This window comes from Grammomys surdaster, unplaced genomic scaffold (genome assembly GCF_004785775.1).
Source record: "Grammomys surdaster isolate TR1022 unplaced genomic scaffold, NIH_TR_1.0 131, whole genome shotgun sequence".
Taxonomy (NCBI): Eukaryota; Metazoa; Chordata; class Mammalia; order Rodentia; family Muridae; genus Grammomys; species Grammomys surdaster.
Genome location: NW_021604589.1, coordinates 2,108,945 through 2,127,979, shown reverse-complemented (window position 1 = coordinate 2,127,979; position 19,035 = coordinate 2,108,945). Strand labels below are relative to the sequence as shown.

The 19,035-nt window shown below is 40.6% G+C and overlaps 1 protein-coding gene across 1 annotated transcript in view; it reads left to right on the top strand.

The window, feature by feature from the left end:
* Positions 1-6,172: 6,172 nt before the first annotated feature.
* Positions 6,173-19,035, top strand: part of Grpr (gastrin releasing peptide receptor) — a 35,342-nt gene continuing 22,479 nt past the window's right edge. Inside the window, exon 1 of the mRNA XM_028762170.1 lies at positions 6,173-7,002. Coding sequence (XP_028618003.1) covers positions 6,587-7,002 — 416 coding nt within the window. The 5' untranslated portion in view covers positions 6,173-6,586. The remainder of the gene's footprint in view (positions 7,003-19,035) is intronic.

Below are 19,035 nucleotides of genomic sequence, written 5' to 3'. Positions count from 1 at the left end.
ACACACACACACACACACACACACACACACACACACACACACACACAAACACACAGAGAGAGAGGAGGGGAGGAGAAGAGAGAACAATGGAAGTCTGAGAAACTGTCACAGATACAGCAGATGCAGATAGAGCACTGGCCTAAAGAATCATAGTGATTTACTACCACAGAGCATCTTGGATTGAACCCTAAAATTGAAGATGACAGTAGAAGGACCAGAAGTCTGGCTAAAGTCTATAGTCTGTGCAATAACATTGTACCAGTGTGAATCTCTTAGTTTTGTAAGATGTTAACACTATGATGAGTTGGATGATGGATACATTTGCAATCTTTGCCCTGTCTTTGCAACTTTTCTGTAAACCTAAAGTTATTCCAAACATCTATTTATGGATAGGCAGAAATAACTCAATGATGCCTTTCAGGGCATTTAGCATTCTTCAGGGAGGAGGAGAAAAAGACTGGGAAGAAATGGCTGATCTTAAAATGGTGCCTCTCTTGTATGCTGTAACTGTTACTGGTTGGGACTGATGCCTCATGTTGTACTGGGGCAAAGGCAAGGAGAAAATGTCCCTGTATTTCACAGATGGAAAACCACAGCACAGAATACTTCAGTAACAAATAATGCTCATTGAACTGATTTGACTCGCCCAAGCTCACTGAGCAGATATAGAGATGACATATAAATTGTCTAATTTCCAGATATATGGTGGCTGAGCAACTAAGTTCAACTCATTTATATCATTTTCAAAACACATATATCTCATGCAGATAAGAAACTTTGGTGTTCTTGGATGACAAATGGATTACAGTCTGCATAACTTCTCCAGACTGGAGGAGCAGATTTTTACATCAAGGAACATCCTGTCTAAATGCTCAAGATTCAATTTAGGTTTACAACACTTGCCTCTTATGGTCTTTTGTTTCTTTTTTCTATTTTTAATGATTTGTCTTTCTTCCTCTTGTCCATCCACTGTACTGACGAAGTGTATTCCAGTGTTGTGTGACAAATTACTGTCAACCAGTGGTTTAACAATAACAAACAATTATTAACTCACAGTCTCTGGTGGTCAGGAATTTGGAAGTAGTCTGGGTGGGGTGGTCCTGAGTCAGGGTCTGTCATGAAGCTGCAGTCATGGATCTGACAAAGCTTTGGCTCTAGATCAGTGTTTCTCAACCTGTGGGTTATGACCCCTTTGGGGGTTGAAGGACTTTTTCCAGGGGTCACTGAAGACCATTGGTTTACCAGCTACTTACATTATGACTCATAACAGTAGTAAAATTATAGTTATGAGATAGCAATGAAAATAACTTTTTGGTTGGGGGTCACCACAAAATAAGGAATGGAATTAAAGGGTTATCACAACATTTGGAGGGTTGAGAAGCACTGCTCTAGATGGTCCTACTCCTAAAATGACACACAGCTACATCAGCTCTTCATCAAGTAGGCCTATCAGTAAGGGCCCTCTAGAGCCATGAATTATTGTGATTACCTCACCTTCTTTATATTCATTTCAGGACCCCACCCATAGACTAAAACTGCCCACATTTAGGGTGGGTCTTCCCATCTCAATGAACCCAGTCACCAAAATCCTTCATAGATACGCTCAGAGATTTGTTTCCAAGGTGATACTAAGCCCATCACGTCGACAATCAAGGTCATTCATCACACATATCAAGAACAGGTGGACTTAAAAGCCACAACACTGGACATTCCTTGAACTTTGAGGTGGGTTAAGAATGTGGTCTTCTTCAGGCTTTCTCTGACCATCGACATCTGTTTCTGCATCTTTGTGGGGCTCAAACCAATTTGTGAACACTCCCTTCATCTTTCACGGAAGTTTCCCAGCCCATGAAAAGTCAAGAGTATTGAGAATAATAAAAAAGGGAACTTAAAACAATCCCAGCATTGTAGGATCTGGAGAGACTCATCTGCCTTGTCTGTTCCTGCTGCAGCACTAAAATTTGACATCTCTGATTCTTTTCAAGCAAGAGTTGCTGCAGTCCTCTACCCAGCTCCGCCCTTCTGCTGTCACAGCTCTCACATGGAAACCATGTCCAGTGCCCACAAACCCTCAGCGTATCACCTTGTCATCAAAGCTGAATGTCAATCTACTCTTGAGTCTTTCATCCTATGTTTGGACTATTTGGCATTCAGCATTGTGGTTCTCAGTTCTCTTCATTATTTACCTCTCTGTCTTCATCTCTCATTTCCAGTGATTCCTGTTGCTATAGTGAATTCAGTTTGCACTGAATTCAGCAGGCTCAGAATTTCCCTCTGGAGTGACTTCCATCTTATCCTTGGTTTTTTATTCTCAGAGTGATATCCCTAAAAGAAAAGCAAGAAATCACCATCCTATGGGTGAATTGGCACATACCATGATTCTCAAAACTCAGAAGGCAGAGGCAGGTGGATCTCTGTGATTGAAGTCTTGACCCTGGGTGTAGTGATGTAGCCTAAGACACTGGACCAACTCTCAGCCTTTATCAGGGATATGAAGAAGCCCTGGTGCAGTATTGTACTTTTTTTCTAATTGTGTTGTAGTCTGAAACTCTTGATCCTCCTACCTCAGACTCCTATGTATTAGGATTACAGGCCCACATGACCACACTGAGCTGCAGGGCTGCAGGAGTTCTTAGTTAAATTTGAGGTGGTTCAGTTGCTGGTTTCATGCTGAGTGTGAGTCTCTGATCTCCCCTACCCCAGTGAGCCTAGTTTCCTGTTCCTATTCTGTTTTTTAAAAACCATTTTTCCCAGATATTCTTGATGCCTACATCCCTGTATCATAGACTTTAACCTGCATATGAATTTCCTGGGCATCTTGTTGCAATGAAGGTTATTTATTTAAATGGAATTTGCTAGGAGGACTAGAGTAGTGCCTAGGACTCTGCATTTCTGAAATTGCATTTATTCATTCATTTATTTATTTATTTAATTTTGTATGTGTATGAGCATGCACAGGCATGTACATGCCACACAATATGGAGGTCAGAGGACAACTCTCTGGAGTCAGTTCTCTCCTGCCACCTTGTGGGGTTCAAGGATTGAACTCAGGTTGCTAGGCCTAAGCAAATGCCTCTACAGGTTGAGCAATACCACGTGCCCATGACTCTAAATTTCTAGTAAACCCTGAGGTCATGCTGCTGGCTTAAAGATTTACTCTTGGGTAGCAAGAACACATAGCAGCAATCTAAATTTTTATATATGTTCCCTTCCTTCCTCCCTCGTCACGCTGACATGATCCCTATAGCCTATGCTGTCTGCCTCGTTAGCCCCCAGAGTAACAAAGCACTAGAACCCCCTAGGGAGCTAATGAAAAAAATCATTATTGGGTTCTTTCATTGAAGATTTAAACTTAGTGGTATAGGGTAGTACCTCAGAAGTTGTATTTTTATGAATCGTCCCTGACAATCTTGCTTATTTAAGAACATATTTTTTGTCAATTATGTTTATGTATGTATCTCTGTGTGGGTACATGTTTGTCAGTGCTGATACTTGCAGAAGTCAGAGACATGGATTCCCCCTAGAACTGGAGTTAGTAGGATGTGGATGCTGGGAACTGAAACCAGGTCCTCTTGAAGAGTAGTATACATTCTTAACCTCTGAGCCATCTTTCTAGGACCACTTTTTTTTGTTTGTTTGTAAAGACTTGTATCTTATATGCTAATGTCAACCTGAAACCTTATATAAAAAGTCTTCGCCAATGGATCCAATGTCCTTTATTCTATTTTGGTCTCTCTCTGTCTCTGTTTCTGTATCTCCCTCCTCTCTCTCCCTTTCCCTCTCTTCTCCTCCCCCTCCCTCTCCCTATCTTGCTTTGTTCTGGACACGGTGACTATAACTAATTCATCTGATATATATATATATATATATGTGTGTGTGTGTGTGTGTGTGTGTGTGTGTATTTTAATCTAGCAAATAGTAGGTGTCAAGCCTCAATATACAGTCACTCTTAAACTACCATTAGAACATTTGTATATGGTTGTGGAAGGCACAATACTAACGGCAGCTTTGAGAAATCAACACCTGTCCACATCTGCTTAACTTACATGGGAAGAAACACTAGTAGCCTAATTGGACTTAAGTGAGACTGACTCAGCACACTGACAAAAGGATGGGGAGAAATAATGCCTACAAGTCCTCTTTGTGTACCCAGACTCTACAGGCAAAATTTCATAGCAACAACAAAGGATTCCGTCTCTTCCAACTTGCCTCCAGCTGGGTTTCATGTTGTACTCTCCTCACCCTGTTTCTGCTAATTTGAGTGGCCTCTATAAAGGGGCTTATAGTGGTTCTCTTGCTCAATGCTACCCTGCTTTCTTTGTGCCAGGAAGCATGTCCTTCTTTTTCTCTGTTCAAAGGGCCTAGCACACACCTAGGAAATCTCTAACGTCAAGTGTCACATTTTCTGGGGTAAAAAAGGTGGTTACTCCATTCTAGAAAGGTAATGAATGGGTCTAACAAGTGATCACCTCGATCAGTGCCACTCTCTAGCTTCTTACATATGTAGTACGTGGCAGCTGTACATCTCTCTTAAGTAAACAGACGAGTTGATGATTCACTGGTGTGTGTGTGTATCTCCTGTCTATCGATTGGAGATCAATCAGTCTTCTGAGCTGTTCCAAAGCAAATCTTTTCCCTTCAATCCCCAAATGGCAATCATGGCAATAGTGATAAGTAGCTAAAATTTATCAATGGAATAAATACTATACAGTCTAACCAGGTATTTTTTTTATTGAACTTCATAAATTATCCCTGCTCTAAAAAGAAAGAACTTGAACCTGAAGATCCGTAAGTAGCTTGCCCAAGCAATGTGCCAAGGTAATTAATGGGAGGGTCAGTAAGGACAGAAGCTCATGTCCTGCATCAATAAGTTGTACTTCTAGCAACTGATTGACACCGCTAAATTCATGTTTATTGACTCAGTCCTAGCAGTGCTGGACTCCACTAAGCAACCCTTCTACCTGCAAGCATGTAGCATCAGTCTTCTGACAGCTGCCTACAAGGAACCTTTCATATTACAAAAAGGATACCACAGCCACCTAGGCATCAAATGCTGCAAACGTCCATGGCAACACCTTTGGAAGCTTTCTTGGTGGTTCTGACATGGTAGCAAACACACATTTCTTTATTTCTTATGGGTCCTGAAGCACGAGCCTTTCACTAGCACTGTCTGTTATTAACCAACTTTCTGACACGTATCTAAAAAGGCCAGCTCAATAGACATCATAAAGGTATAGCCTTAAGATGTATTTATTAGTGCTAGCCAAAGGTCAATCCTTGTTCTGATAGTATTTTTAATAGAGTCTTTTCTCAGCACTCTTTTGACCATAACTCATTTCTTTCACCAGTTCCCCCCCCCCATCTCCCCCTCTCCGCAGTCTCCCATTTCCCATTTCTTGGGAGAAACTACAACTGTTGTATACTTCAGAGGAAACTGAAAGGTTGCCAAAAAATGCAAAAGCTACACCAAAAAAACAGCTTCTATGATTTTTAGATCAGAAGAAAATAGTGCTTTTTTTTTTTGTCTGTAAAAGATCATTGATCTATGTGTGCTGAGCTGGCAGCTGGCTCCATGGTTAAGGAACACAGACAGGGGCCTGGGAAGTTTGCAAGAAAGAGAACGTGTGCACCAGGCTTCTGTTTTTCCTGAAGTCTGTTCCTGTAGGTTTAAGGTGTGAATCTCGTGCATGCAATTCTTTGTAGCAGTCCCTATTCCAAAGGAACTAATTGGGACAGCTCACCCACAGACCCAGATGTGCCGTTTTAATACATTAGTAAAGATTAGAAACAGGAGGCTCATGAGTCACAATAGAACTCATGGAGATAAGTATCAGAGATATCCCCAGACTTTGCAGTGAACAGCATTTATTAAATGCCGACTATAGGTGCTGCCAGCTTAAATGAAAAGGCAAAGGTATCTGTTAAGCCACTTAGGAGCTGCGATCTGCTGCCTGATTCTCATTTGGAGAAAGCAGGCAGCTGGGCAGTGATTGAAGCGTCCAGCAGGGGGCTGGCATTCGCTGTCTATACGTGGTCCTGGCTCCTCTTCAGAGCGGCAGCTCCAGGAGAGCTGCCGTTTGCTGGGGAAGCCAGTGACGTCCAAAGCATCCTGCCTATAGGATTGGAGGCTTTCTTGGTGCAGTTTTTTTCTACCACTTTAAACCTTCAGGTTCTACAAATCAGGGAAGACGGGAAATGCTGTGTGAAAATAGCAATCCAAAAGTTCTTAGTAAACTACAGCCAGAGAGACTCAGTCTAGGATGGAGGTAGGAAGAGCTGAGACAGAGTGGGCTTAAATCTAAGCTTTTCTTCAGGCTGAGTTTCTGTTGCTTGTTAACTTAGTGAATTTACAGATGTATTGCTTACTGGTGGTGTGAAGGCTGGGACAGAATCAAGATCAACATACTGAACTAGAGTTTGGAATACCAGTGTGGGAGTGTGTGTGTGTGTGTGTGTGTGTATGAATTCAGAGTGATTTTAAGGGAGATCAAGAGCCTCGCACAGATCTTACCTTCATCATCTAACTGAAAAACCAGAAGTTACAAAGCAGCATCTTGAAGGCACATTTGAAGAGAGAAGTCTTGAGATGGCTCCAAATAATTGTTCCCAACTGAACTTGGAAGTGGATCCTTTCCTGTCCTGCAACGACACCTTCAATCAAAGTCTGAATCCCCCCAAGATGGACAACTGGTTTCACCCGGGAATCATCTATGTCATTCCTGCAGTTTATGGGCTTATCATCGTGATAGGCCTCATTGGAAACATCACGCTGATCAAGATCTTTTGTACCGTCAAGTCCATGCGAAATGTACCAAACTTGTTCATCTCTAGCCTGGCTTTGGGAGACCTGCTGCTGCTGGTAACATGCGCCCCTGTGGATGCCAGCAAGTACCTGGCTGACAGGTGGCTATTTGGCAGGATTGGCTGCAAACTGATTCCCTTTATACAGCTTACTTCAGTGGGGGTGTCTGTCTTCACACTTACGGCACTGTCAGCTGACAGGTAAGTACTCATTGGAAGTTATATCCTCTATTGGGGTGGTGGACCACTCAGTGAATGACACAGGAGAGCTGTCGGCCCGAAAGGGAAGTTTTACTCAAACTCACGTTCCCTTCCAGGCATGGTTTTGTTCTGGAAATTACTTCTGGAGTTTGGCATATTAGTTTAAGAAAAGAAAAATGAGTGAATGATGGAGACCCGAGGAGACAAATGAGAATTAAATCTCTAAGCCTGAGACCGAGGGGCATTTTTTTCTGAAGAAAAATCATTGCCTCTCCCTGTCTTCTCTTTCTCTGAAAAATTAATTGAACAATGAGAAGGACAATCCTACTCCATAGTTTCAACCTCAGGCTAATGTTTCTTAGAAGCAATTCAGAATCTTTCAGAAAACAGAGGAGTTCCTACTGATCCTCTGTAAAATCTCCTTTGAGAAAGAAAAAAAATAGGCTCGTTTTCTGAACTTTGTCTTCCTCGGACAGTCTTAACTTTTCTTACAGCTCATTTTTGGGTGTGACTGAACAGAACAGTTGTGTGCTGATTTTTCTAAGTCTCCCTTCAATGACTTTAAACATGATTGCTTCCTTTGGCTCAACTAAGCAAGTTCAAGATTGTCTTCTAATTTTAATAGCTTTATTAATGTCCTATGTACAATGTCTTTGTAGTTTGGTGAGGCTGAGTGTCCCCTGTTCTGAAAAATGCACATCTGGAAAATACATGTGTGTGTGTGTGTGTAATGACTTATATTGATATAATCTTAAGCCCATAATTATCAAATATCTACCATGTTGAAAAAGAAAACTCATGCTTGAACAAGCAAGTAAAGATATATTTGAAGGATATTCACACACGTTGCTGATTGTATTTTATGTTCTGAAAATTGAACAGAGAAATGATTAGACTATCAGATACAACCTATGCTAAATGGCTAAATTAAGAAAAACAGGTCTAGTGGACCAGAGCTTATAAATTGTGATCTTAAGTGAACTATATGGTATATGTTAAAGATACATAGGATCAGAGTGTATGCTGGAAAAAGGATAGCTGCAATTCTTTAAAGTTTAGAATCTGAAGAAAAGGGCCTACATTTTACTACTTGTGCTTGAGTCTCTTGCTATAAAAGAACAAACCGTCCTCTCAGGTGATGTGGCCTTCATAAGTAATGGGCAAATAAAGATAGTGTTATCAATATTTGTGGCCATGTGTTTATCCTAAGATACTTAAAGTACACTGCTCAGCACAGATGATATACTCAGAGACTGAAAAGTAATGGTCCAGAAATGAGGGTATTCTATGGACCAGATAGTGTTTCTCCACACACCCTCATCTTGCTTGTACCCTGCCTATTTGCCTTCCAATAATGACCACGGGTACTTTCTGTGTTCGTTCAGGGCCAGCAAACTTCAGAGCTGGCAGAAGCTCTATGGCTGGTTCCCACTGGTGGAGGGCACGTCAGGCTGAGCATAATTTTCTTGATAGGAAGAAGAGATTTGGGTTTCCGGGCTGGTGAATGCAGTGGTCCAGATGGTGTTTACTGTCTCCTCAGGGAGGCGAGCAGCGTGGAAAGGGAGGGCATGGAATGGAAAACTGCAGCTGCAGGGACCCTCTTCCTGGAGTTTCAAACCAGACTGAGCTCGCCATCAGCAGTCAGGGACAGCTCTTTTCAAAGCTGAGTTCAATGCCACCGCAGCTGCAGTGTATCCTCACTAACTTTTTGTAATTGGCCTTGCCTTGCAAAGGCTGATGGATCACTGGAATGACAGGTGGTGCATCACACTAACTTCAACGAGAATAGATGCCCGGCCAGTTCAATAACATAAAACTGTACTTTTCTATTTATCTTATGTTTGGAAGCTACAAGATTCTTACAACAGCTTTATAGGCTTGGCAATATAAATGTGAATTCTATACTTTTCAACAATGTGACATCTATGTACATAGTAAAAGAGGAAGTTAATAACTCATCATTTTTACATGATGTCTATGTAACTGTGTAACTATAATATTAAGGATATTAAGGAGTCCCAGTACCTTACCCATTTCTAGTTAATATTTCTAAAGAAAGGCAACTGTTACTGTGATTTCATTCACCCGACGTTACTTATGGCAATTCTTGAGTATATAAATGACACATACAGCGAATACAGCTTTGTGTTTGCCTTTTTATGCTTGGTGTATTTCTGTGGTTTTCATCCATGTTGGCACATTTAGCAGTGATTTTTTGATTGTGTACAGGGTCCCATTGGAGAGAAAGACTTCTGGTTATCCTGAAAAACACTGATGTATTTCTGACTTGGGGCAGAGAGCCTTTTCTGTATATTGTTGGTTTGCTTAAAATTTCATACAATATATTTTGATGAGATTCTTTACTCATCCTCAACTCCTCCCTGATCCTATCTCACCCTACCCACTACGTTCTTCTCTTTTAAAATAATGGACAAACAAAAAGCAAAAGCACACAAAAAAATAAAAAAGATAGCGTGGGGTCCATTTTGTATTGGACAAGTGTTACTGAGCATGAGTCCTGCCCTGGAGTGTGGTTGATACCAAATGTCACTCAATTGAAGAAAACTGGTTTTCCCTTTTCTCAGCAGCGACAGAGAGCTTCTTGGTTATGGCTGTGACTTTGCATCTCTTGGCTGACATAAGAATTCCTTTCTTTTAGGTGTATGTTCAAATCTGAAATGCTTAAGTTATTAGTGCATATATTTAGTACCTCTTGCCAGTTTTCGAGTGAGCCTGTATATTTTGTAACTTGGTAAAAGGGAAAATCAAACTGTTCAGTGTGGATGACTATCAAAACTAAAAGGGGACTTTAAAACAGAAGCCTAGGCCCCACCATAAGCTACTTCAACAAGGTTTCCAACATGTGAATGGGGGTCAAAACACCAATCATACATGCCCACCCAGTGTAAGTTTTTAGCAAAGCCAGAGTCCATCTCAGTCACCCTTCTGCAGCCCCCTGTATCCACAGGTAAGGTTGAGTCTTTGTTGCTAAGAAAAGAACAGTTTTTCTAGAAAACTTTATAACACTGTCACCATCCCAAAAGGGAGATTTTAAGGATTTCAAATGGAACCATGGGATTACCACGGTTTACCAATTTCAGGTTCACATTCAAGTACCTTCAATCTTAGTCCCTGTCTTCTCTCTTTACTTGCACTCTCTGTACACACACACGCACACGCACACGCACACGCACACGCACACGCACACGCACACGCACACGCACACGCACACGCACACGCACACGCACACGCACACGCCTGTCCTCACACATGCGATTACATGGCCCCATTCAAAATACAATCTGATTCCATTTTCCTTCTCGTGACAGGGAGCTCCAGCCCCCTGGAGCTGTTTTAAATGATGGCGGCTGAGTGACCCAAAGCAATGAATTTGGAAGAAGTCCTTCCCTGGTCACTTCAGTGGTTCTTAGGCTACAATGCCTAGCTTTCTGGATTCTGAAGAGAATGATCTCTTTCTCACAAAAGAAGACTCAATTTAGTTCCTTATAGAGCATCCTCCCATAAAACCCCTCAGTTAGAGGAGGTTGGGTGGGCTGCCAGATCCTAAGTTCTATCTAGTTTTGTTTTTCAGAGGCATATGCTGCCACCCTGGATGGAAATTCACCTTGTGTCTGCCCACAGCCACAGTGACCCAGAAGTGCTGCCCACAGCTTCTGGGAATGAGCAGAGGCCAGGTGTTGTGGAAGTGGGCTTTCCCAGGCAGGCTCTCTCAACTGGAATGCAGTGGCAGACAAGAGGAGGGTAACAAAGAACTTCCATGTCTCTCACACATTATTTTTTTTTCAAGTGTCAGCCTTTTATGTGATTAATTAAGTATCATTCTGGCAACTTAATATGCATGAAGGGAAAAAGAAGCACAAGATTCCCCATGAAACACGCAGTGTCTCACGAAGGGCTCCCTGGTGAGGTCTTTTGAACTGTGCCTGTCAATAACATCCTTTAAAAATAGACTAAATTTACATTCTTGCACTTATAAATCTTCCTGGTGTGTGCGGTTGCATAAATTCTCCTTTAATTAAAACACATGCTTTCAGAATAAAACGGAAAGTTTCCTCTTTTTCACCTCCAAGTAAAAGCAAAAAGGGACATCCAAGAGGTTTCTTTTGCACAGTAGTCACCTTCTCTAAGAGACCTCGTTTGGCCACTCAGTCTAAGAAGATGGGCAATGGGATCCTATCAACCAGTTTCCTTCTTTTTTTAGGTTGATTGGAATGCAAGTTGTATATAGTAAGGGGACTATCTTAGGGAGATGCATCTATAAACTTTGACACTCCCACCCCCACCACATCACCTTCACTTCTATCATCCCCCAGAATTCTTTCTGGTCCTTTTTTAGTGTACCCCTCCCCTCCACCTCAGCTTCTGGAGACCTTGATCTTTTCCAGGATGTCCCATGAATATGTAACATGCAGCCTGGTTCCGTTTAGCACACTGCATTGCATGGTAAGCTTATGTAACTCACTCCTATTTTGCTGTGTAGTATTCCCAGCATTGGTGTGTCCTGGTTTGTTTATCTGTCCTCCAGTTCATGATCAGTAGGACTGTTTTCCACTTGGGATGATGATTAACAAATCTAGCATAAATTCTCATTTACGGTTTTAGAATGGATATGTCTTCAGTTCTCATGGGTACATGCAATCTATGATTATTTTCTCAAGAGTTTCCCTGTTCATTTGTTTTGTTATGCCATACTGTATAAGACACACAGGAGTCTAGGGTCTTGGAGAGATGACTCAGTTGGCAAAGTGTCTGTCTTCCTAGCCTGAGAACCTGAGTTTCACCCCCAGAACATGCCTGTAATCCCAGCACAGAGGAAGCAATACAGAGGTAGAAGATTATCAGGGGCTTGATAGCTAGCCATTCGACCTCAGTTGTCAACTTCTGAGTTCAGTGAGAGACCTCGTTTCAAAATATAAGATAAAGAGCCATTGATGTCAACTGCTGGCCTCTGCTCACATATGCACACACATCTACAAAATTGGAATCTATCTCAGTTTCATTAACATATTCTCTGATACTAGACCAGTTCATTGCCTGTACTGAGTGCTCAAGATACCCTTGCTGAACAGATGAAATGAAATATGCATGAAAGAAAGAATAAAGGAGTGAATGCATTCAGATGGCTCATACCGGATGAACCTAGAATACTTGATTATGAACTACAAATCATGTTCATTTCCTCTGATGATTCACAGAGTAACACTAGCACAATAATGGTTCCAGCCACAGATGACAAGAGCTAGATTCTGTGGAAACCAACAAGTGCTTTTAAAAAGAGAAACCAAATGAAAAGTTTGAACAGAAGGCAGATAAGCAAATATTTAAAATCACTTAAAACTTATATAGTGGAGTTGGTAATCAAATGAGTTACAAATTAAATGGATCTAATAAATTCCATAGTCATCATAAAAATTCAGGAAAGTGCCATAATATCTATGAACTAGCTTCCTGACTTTCCTTTACCATGCTTGTTTTAATATTTTGGCTCCATCCTCATCTGTCTCCTCTTAAATTATCCATCATTTAGACATATGTATTTCCTTTCCTTTGCTTTTTTTTCTTAAAGTTCTGGAGACTGAACTGAAGGTATTATGCATGCATGCTAAACATACACTCTACAGATGACCCACACTCCCAGACTGATAAGTCATTTTTCTAAGAAATTAGAATCAGTCTTCCCCAAGGATGAGTTCCCTGGTGGCTTATCCATTCTCAAGTGGTCAGTGTTAAACCAATGTACAAGAGCAACAAATGGACTCCACAGGCTGTATTTCTATAGATAATATGCATAGTGTGTGTAAATTATATCTCTAGAAGAGGTCATGGATCTGAAAAGAATTGGGGGAAAAGTTGGAGGGGGAGATGGAGGGATGGAAATGATGTAAATACAGCACTGACATGTGAAATTCTCAAAAAATAAAAGGATACCATCCATGGCTTACCATTTCCCTGAAAAATGAAAAATTGGCATTAAAACGAGGGGAAAGGTTTTTTTTTTTTTAAAAGAAATTAGAAGGATACAGATGAGTTTTGGTTAATTAAAATCCAGTTCTTTGCTAGAGGTTAGAAAAGTTTGTTCATCAGGCCTGGGAGAGGATAGGAACTATACAGGAAGACCAAGAGGCTCAACTAACCTGAATCCTTGGGGGCTCTTAGAGATTGAGCCACCAACAAAAGAGCATACAAGGGCTGAACCTAGGCCTCCTGCACATATAGCAGATGTGCAGCTTGGTCTCCATGTGGGTCCTGACCAACTGGAGTGGGGGCTGTCCCTGAAGCTGTAGCCTGACTGGAATACATTCCCCAATTGAGCTGCCTTGTCTGGCCTTCAGTGGGAGAGGATGTGCCAAATCCTTCAGAGACTTGATGTGCCAGGGAAGAGAATATCCAGAGGAGGCCTCCACCCTCTCAGAGAAGAAGGGGAGGGGAGAAGAGGGAGGGATTTGGGGAATGGGGAGCCAGGAGGGTGAACAGCAAATAGGATGTAAACTGAATAAAAACTGCTAAAAAAAAGTTTCCATTCAATTTCACAGCCCATTATTGAGCCTGTTGTACATAAATATTTAGAATTATAAAGTTTTTGAAAACTATTGGCTTTGTCTTGTTTTTCTCTTGTTACAATAGAATACAACAGACTGAATAAATTATAAAGATAGAAATGTATTTAGCTCATTATTCTGAAGGCTGTGGCATCCAAGAAATACCAGAAAGTGCTGAGGGTCCCACTGCTGCACAGTGACAATGGTATGAAGGAAATAAAATGTGCGTGAGACACTCAGCAACCTGAAATTTTATCACAATTTACTGAGAAGGGGAACCCGATAGGGTAGTGGGGCAGAAGAGGGGAGGGGAGGGGAGGGGAGGGGAGAAATACAAAGTATCACACTGGGTCTCATGTTAGAAAGATAGATAGATAGATAGATAGACAGACAGACAGACAGACAGACAGACAGACAGACAGATAGATAGACAGACAGACAGACAGACAGACAGACAGACAGACAGATAGATAGATAGATAGATAGATAGATAGATGTTCAAAGAGAATAGATGATAGATGTTAAAAAGATTACAGATAGATACACACACACATTTACATACATACATACATACATACATACATACATACATACATACATACATGACAGATAATTATTCTTTACTTCCCAAAGTTCTTTCCTATCCCTTTGTAGTGTTATGAACCTTCAACCTCCACCTTAGTTCCTAGAAACCTCGATCTTTTCTAGGATGTCCCATGAATGATAGCATACAGTCTGGTTCCTTTTAACACACTGTATTGTGTGTGTAAATAGCCCACTCCTATTTTGTTGTGTAGTATTCACAGCACTGATGTGCTATGGTTTATTTTTCTGTCCTCCAGTTCATGATCAGTAGGAGTGCTTTCTGTTTGGGATGGTGATGAACAAATCTGGCAAACATGCTCATTTACAGTTTTAGTACGGATATAGGTCTTCTATTCTCCTGAGTATACACAATCTGCAATTATCTTCTTGAGAATTTCCTTGTTTGTTTTATACATATGACATGAAACCAGAAGGAGAACTATTAGGGAGGGGAAAACAAAGGAAGGGATAGCAGAGGGGTGAATATGAGCAAAACATTAATGATACATACACCCAAAACCTCATAATAAATATAAAACTAAATTCAACAAATAAAAGGTAAGAAAATAGCCATTCACTACTGATGTAACTAATGTGTTTCTGTAATAATGGCATTAATCTATTCCTAAGGGCAGAGACCTCATAATCTGATCACCCTCCGAAGGTCCTACCATTTGACACTATGCTGTTTGAATGACAACCAAATTTCATGAGTATTTTAGGCAGACAGTCAAACTGCTACAACCACTACCAAAATTTGTTTCCCATGTAGGCAGCTATAATTGACAGTAGTTCTATTTTCTTGTGTCTTGGGTAATCTTAAGTACACTTTTATTTTTTTGTTTGTTTGGTTTGGTTGTTTGTTTGTTTGTTTTTTTCGAGACAGGGTTTCTCTGTGTAGCCCTGGCTGTCCTGGAACTCACTCTGTAGACCAGGCTGGCCTCGAACTCAGAAATCTGCCTGCCTCTGCCTCCCAAGTGCTGGGATTAAGGGCGTGTGCCACCACCGCCCGGCTTTAAGTACACTTTTGATGAATGGCGGTACCTACTATGATCCCTTTGCTATCTTCACCAGCCTTAGTCTTTTGCGATTATGTATAACACAAGTGAATTGATATTTGTAATTTGGTCACAGGCCAATTTGCAAACACATTGGTAAATTCAGTTCTACTTCTATATCTAAAGCAAATATCTTACCCTATTACTAGATTTTTTTTAATTGGTCTCACCTGATCTATAATTTACTCTTTTCTTATTGCCTGTGCTGTCTAGTTTTTATGTCCACTTGACATAAGCTAGAGTAATCTGAGAGGCGGGAACATCAATAATGCTTTTATAAGATTGGGCTGTAGCAGGCCTGGAGGGCATTTTCTTAATTGGTGACTAATGGGAGAGGACCCAGTCCATTTGTGGGTGGTGTCATCCCTGGGCTGGTGGTTTCAGGTTCTATAAGAAAACCAGAAAACTGACCGAGCAAGCTATGAGGAGGAAGCCAGTAAGCATCATCCCTTCATGGTCTCTGCATCAGCTCCTGCCTCCAGGTTCCTGCCCTGCTTGAGTTCCTGTCCTGACTTAATTCAATGATTAACTACTATGTGTAACCATGAATAAAATAAATTCTTTCTTCCCCAAGTTCTATGTTGGTCATGATGTTTTATCACAGCAATAGTAACCCTAAGACAAACTTTAAGTTAATTTAATATTTTAGTTATTCAATTTCACTCTCCCATGAATGTATTAATAGAGAAATCCTTCTCAAAACTCATTTAGGTACATCCCTAAAGTTTACAATGTGTGTCCTTGACTTATTAGACTCCATTAAAAATTAGAATTTCCTCACAATATAGACCTGTGAGGACACTTGAACTTCATTTAAAATTCCTCCTTCTCCTTTACTTTTTATTCTATCTGGGGAAGTGGGAGGGCTATTGTGTGCCATGGTGCATATGTGGTTCTCATCTTACACCTTTATGTGAGTTTCAAGGATTGAACCCTGGTCACCAGGCTTGGCTGCAAGCTCTTTTATCTAGTGAGACATCTTGCTGGCCCCTGTCTGTTCTATAATTTAATTCTCTCTGTGTTTCTATAACCCACACCACACCATTTGTGTTGTTTGTACATTATATTTGCTCACATACTTATCTAAGATTTAAGTCTAGATTTCAATTTATCTCATTTGTCTTTCCTGTATTCTTCATTCCTGTCTGCATCTCTGTGGCTTTTCACCAAAGACCATTTTCCTCCTGTCCAAAGAATTCCCTATAGTCTTCCATTTATCAGTAAATCCAATAGCGACTATTCCTCTCCGTTTCTATTTGACACTGTCTTATTTTGGAAAATACTTTTAGAATCCTAGGAGGAGGATTTCTATCTTTTGGCACTTTGCAGCTGCCATTCATCATCCTCTGAACTCTTCTGTAAAGTCATGGTTTTCTTATAGTTCCTTTAACAACATTATGTTGTTGTTGTTGTTGTTATTTGTGTATATGATTCAACATGTTTTTATCTTTCCCCTTGACTTTGAATCATATTACTGTGTTGTTTATAGACCTCTTTCTTTCTCTCTTTCATCCTTCCTTCCTTTCTTTCCTTCCTTCTTTCCCATGCTGAGGGTCCACAGTGTTTCTTCAATGTGTGGCCTGAAGGTTTTAGTCAGCTTAGGGAGCTTTATAATCATTACAACTTTAAACATAAATTCCTTTCCTTTCTCTCTTATCTTTCTACTTATGTACAGAATAACACAAGCCAACTTTGCATTTTTAAAATCTGCCCCTTTCACTGTTCCTAAGGCTAGCAATTTCATAACAGCTCTGTTACTAAAGGAAATGCCATTTCTTTATTTATATTGCTTTTTTTTCATTTATTTGGGGGTGCTAAAGATAAAAACTGTTTAAAATACATTTTAATGCCACAACTTTGTCATGACTTATAGATCTGCTTTCCCATTTCTGTATTGCAATTCTAGAATTTCTATTTGAGTCACAAATAGATTCACAATATATTTTTTAAACTTTCTGTGGGGGCTGGTGAGATGGCTTGGTGGTTAAGAGCACTGGTTGCTGTTGAAGAAGACCCAGCTTCAGGTCATAGAACCCACAAGATGGCTCATGACTGTTTACAACTTCAGTTCCAGGGAATCTGACACCCTCTTCTGACTTCCTGGTGCTTCTGCACCCACATGCATGCACATGAACTCATGCAAGCTACACATAAGTAATAAGCAAATGAATCTTTTAAAAAAAATATGTGTGGCAAACTCTAACCTCTGGAATGCCTGTCAATCTATTTCTATTGGAAATTTCCCTCTTTATTTTATGACCATTTATTTTGTTTCCTACCAGACTAAGTAAGTTTTTCTTTGAATGCCTAAATTTTTTTTGTATGACAAACCATAGGTAAGTTGAGGCTTTGGATGATATTACCTTCCAGAAAATACTAGCCTTTGCTCTTGCTTGCAAGTGGAAGGTAGTATTGTATCAGACTTATCTGGAAAGTGAGCATATTGGAAGCTGAGCTTTGGCATCTGTGAGAGTTAGTCTGTGTTTGGGGACACTTCATATCCAAGATATAACTTGGTCTGTTTCCAGTTTTTCTCTTCTGCTGAAGTTTACCTTTCTGGGCATCTCAACTTAACCTCTGTGGACTCTACTTATTATTTATCTTCACCCTAAAGCTGCTTGAAATTTGTAAAGGACTCAAGGGGAAAATATGAAGCTGAATGCCAGCCTCCTGTCTGCACTTCATTTCTCTCCAGGATTTGAGCGTCTCACATTGTTATCTCCTTGGTATGCCTCTGACGTTTTTTCAAAGAGACTTTTCTAACATTTAGTATCTGAAGCTCTGCCAGGCCACAAGCTAGTTTGGCCTGATCAGGAGTGGAAAATCCTCCACCACCTCTCTGAAAGACCTTCTCTGCTGCCCTTGAAGGGGCAATCAGCCCAGCACTGCTAACAAGGAGTTTCCAGCCATCTAGTTGGGCCTGTTAGGTCAGCATTCAGAGTCTCAGCAACTTAGCATTAGAGAACTGAGTTCTGGCTCATTCAAAATGAGAAAGTCAGAAATCTCAGCAGAGGTCTTCGGGAGTGCCTACTGCTGAGGGTGCAGGCTCATCAAAGCCTCAGGGATCCTGAGACTTGACCAGGACTCTTGGCCAGTGAGCAGGGCTTGGAGCTGATATTTAGCTACACAATGAGTTTATAACAGTTGGAAGTCCATGGGAAGAAAAGATCCAGAATGGTCCTAATATATGCTTCTTTAAATTTTATTATTTAATATTTTTGAGAATTTCATACACGAGTATTATATTTATATCATGTCAAGCTTTCCCTCTCTCTCCTCTAGTTTTTCCTGTGGCCCCCTACTCCCTCTCAAATTTATGACCTCTTTTTCTATAATTATTATTTTCACATACATGTGCATGCACACATATGATATATACACAGATATATAATCTACATTATCTTACTGAGTTGAATTAGTATTGCCCATATGTACACGTGTTTAAGGCTCACCACTTGGGATAGGATAACAGTTCAGGAGCTTGTCCCTGGAGAAAACGAATTCTTTCTCTCAGCTGTTCCTCATGTTTAGAAGGCACTGTCTCATAGTGGTTTCTTGGTCCTCTGGATCTTGCAATGTTTCCACCTCCTCTTCCAAAATGTTCCTTGAGTCTGAGGTGCATATGGAGTTGAGTTGTAGATGTACCAACAACTGGTCACCATTTGAACACTTATTCTCTACATTTTACCCAGTCTGAGTTTGATTTTTAAAACCATTGTGTATCCTTTGTGTACACAGTAGCGGGTTACATTAAGATGGCTTCATACAAATATATACTGTACGCTGAGCAAATTCCCTACACCACTCAACTCCTTTCTTCATCTCCCCTC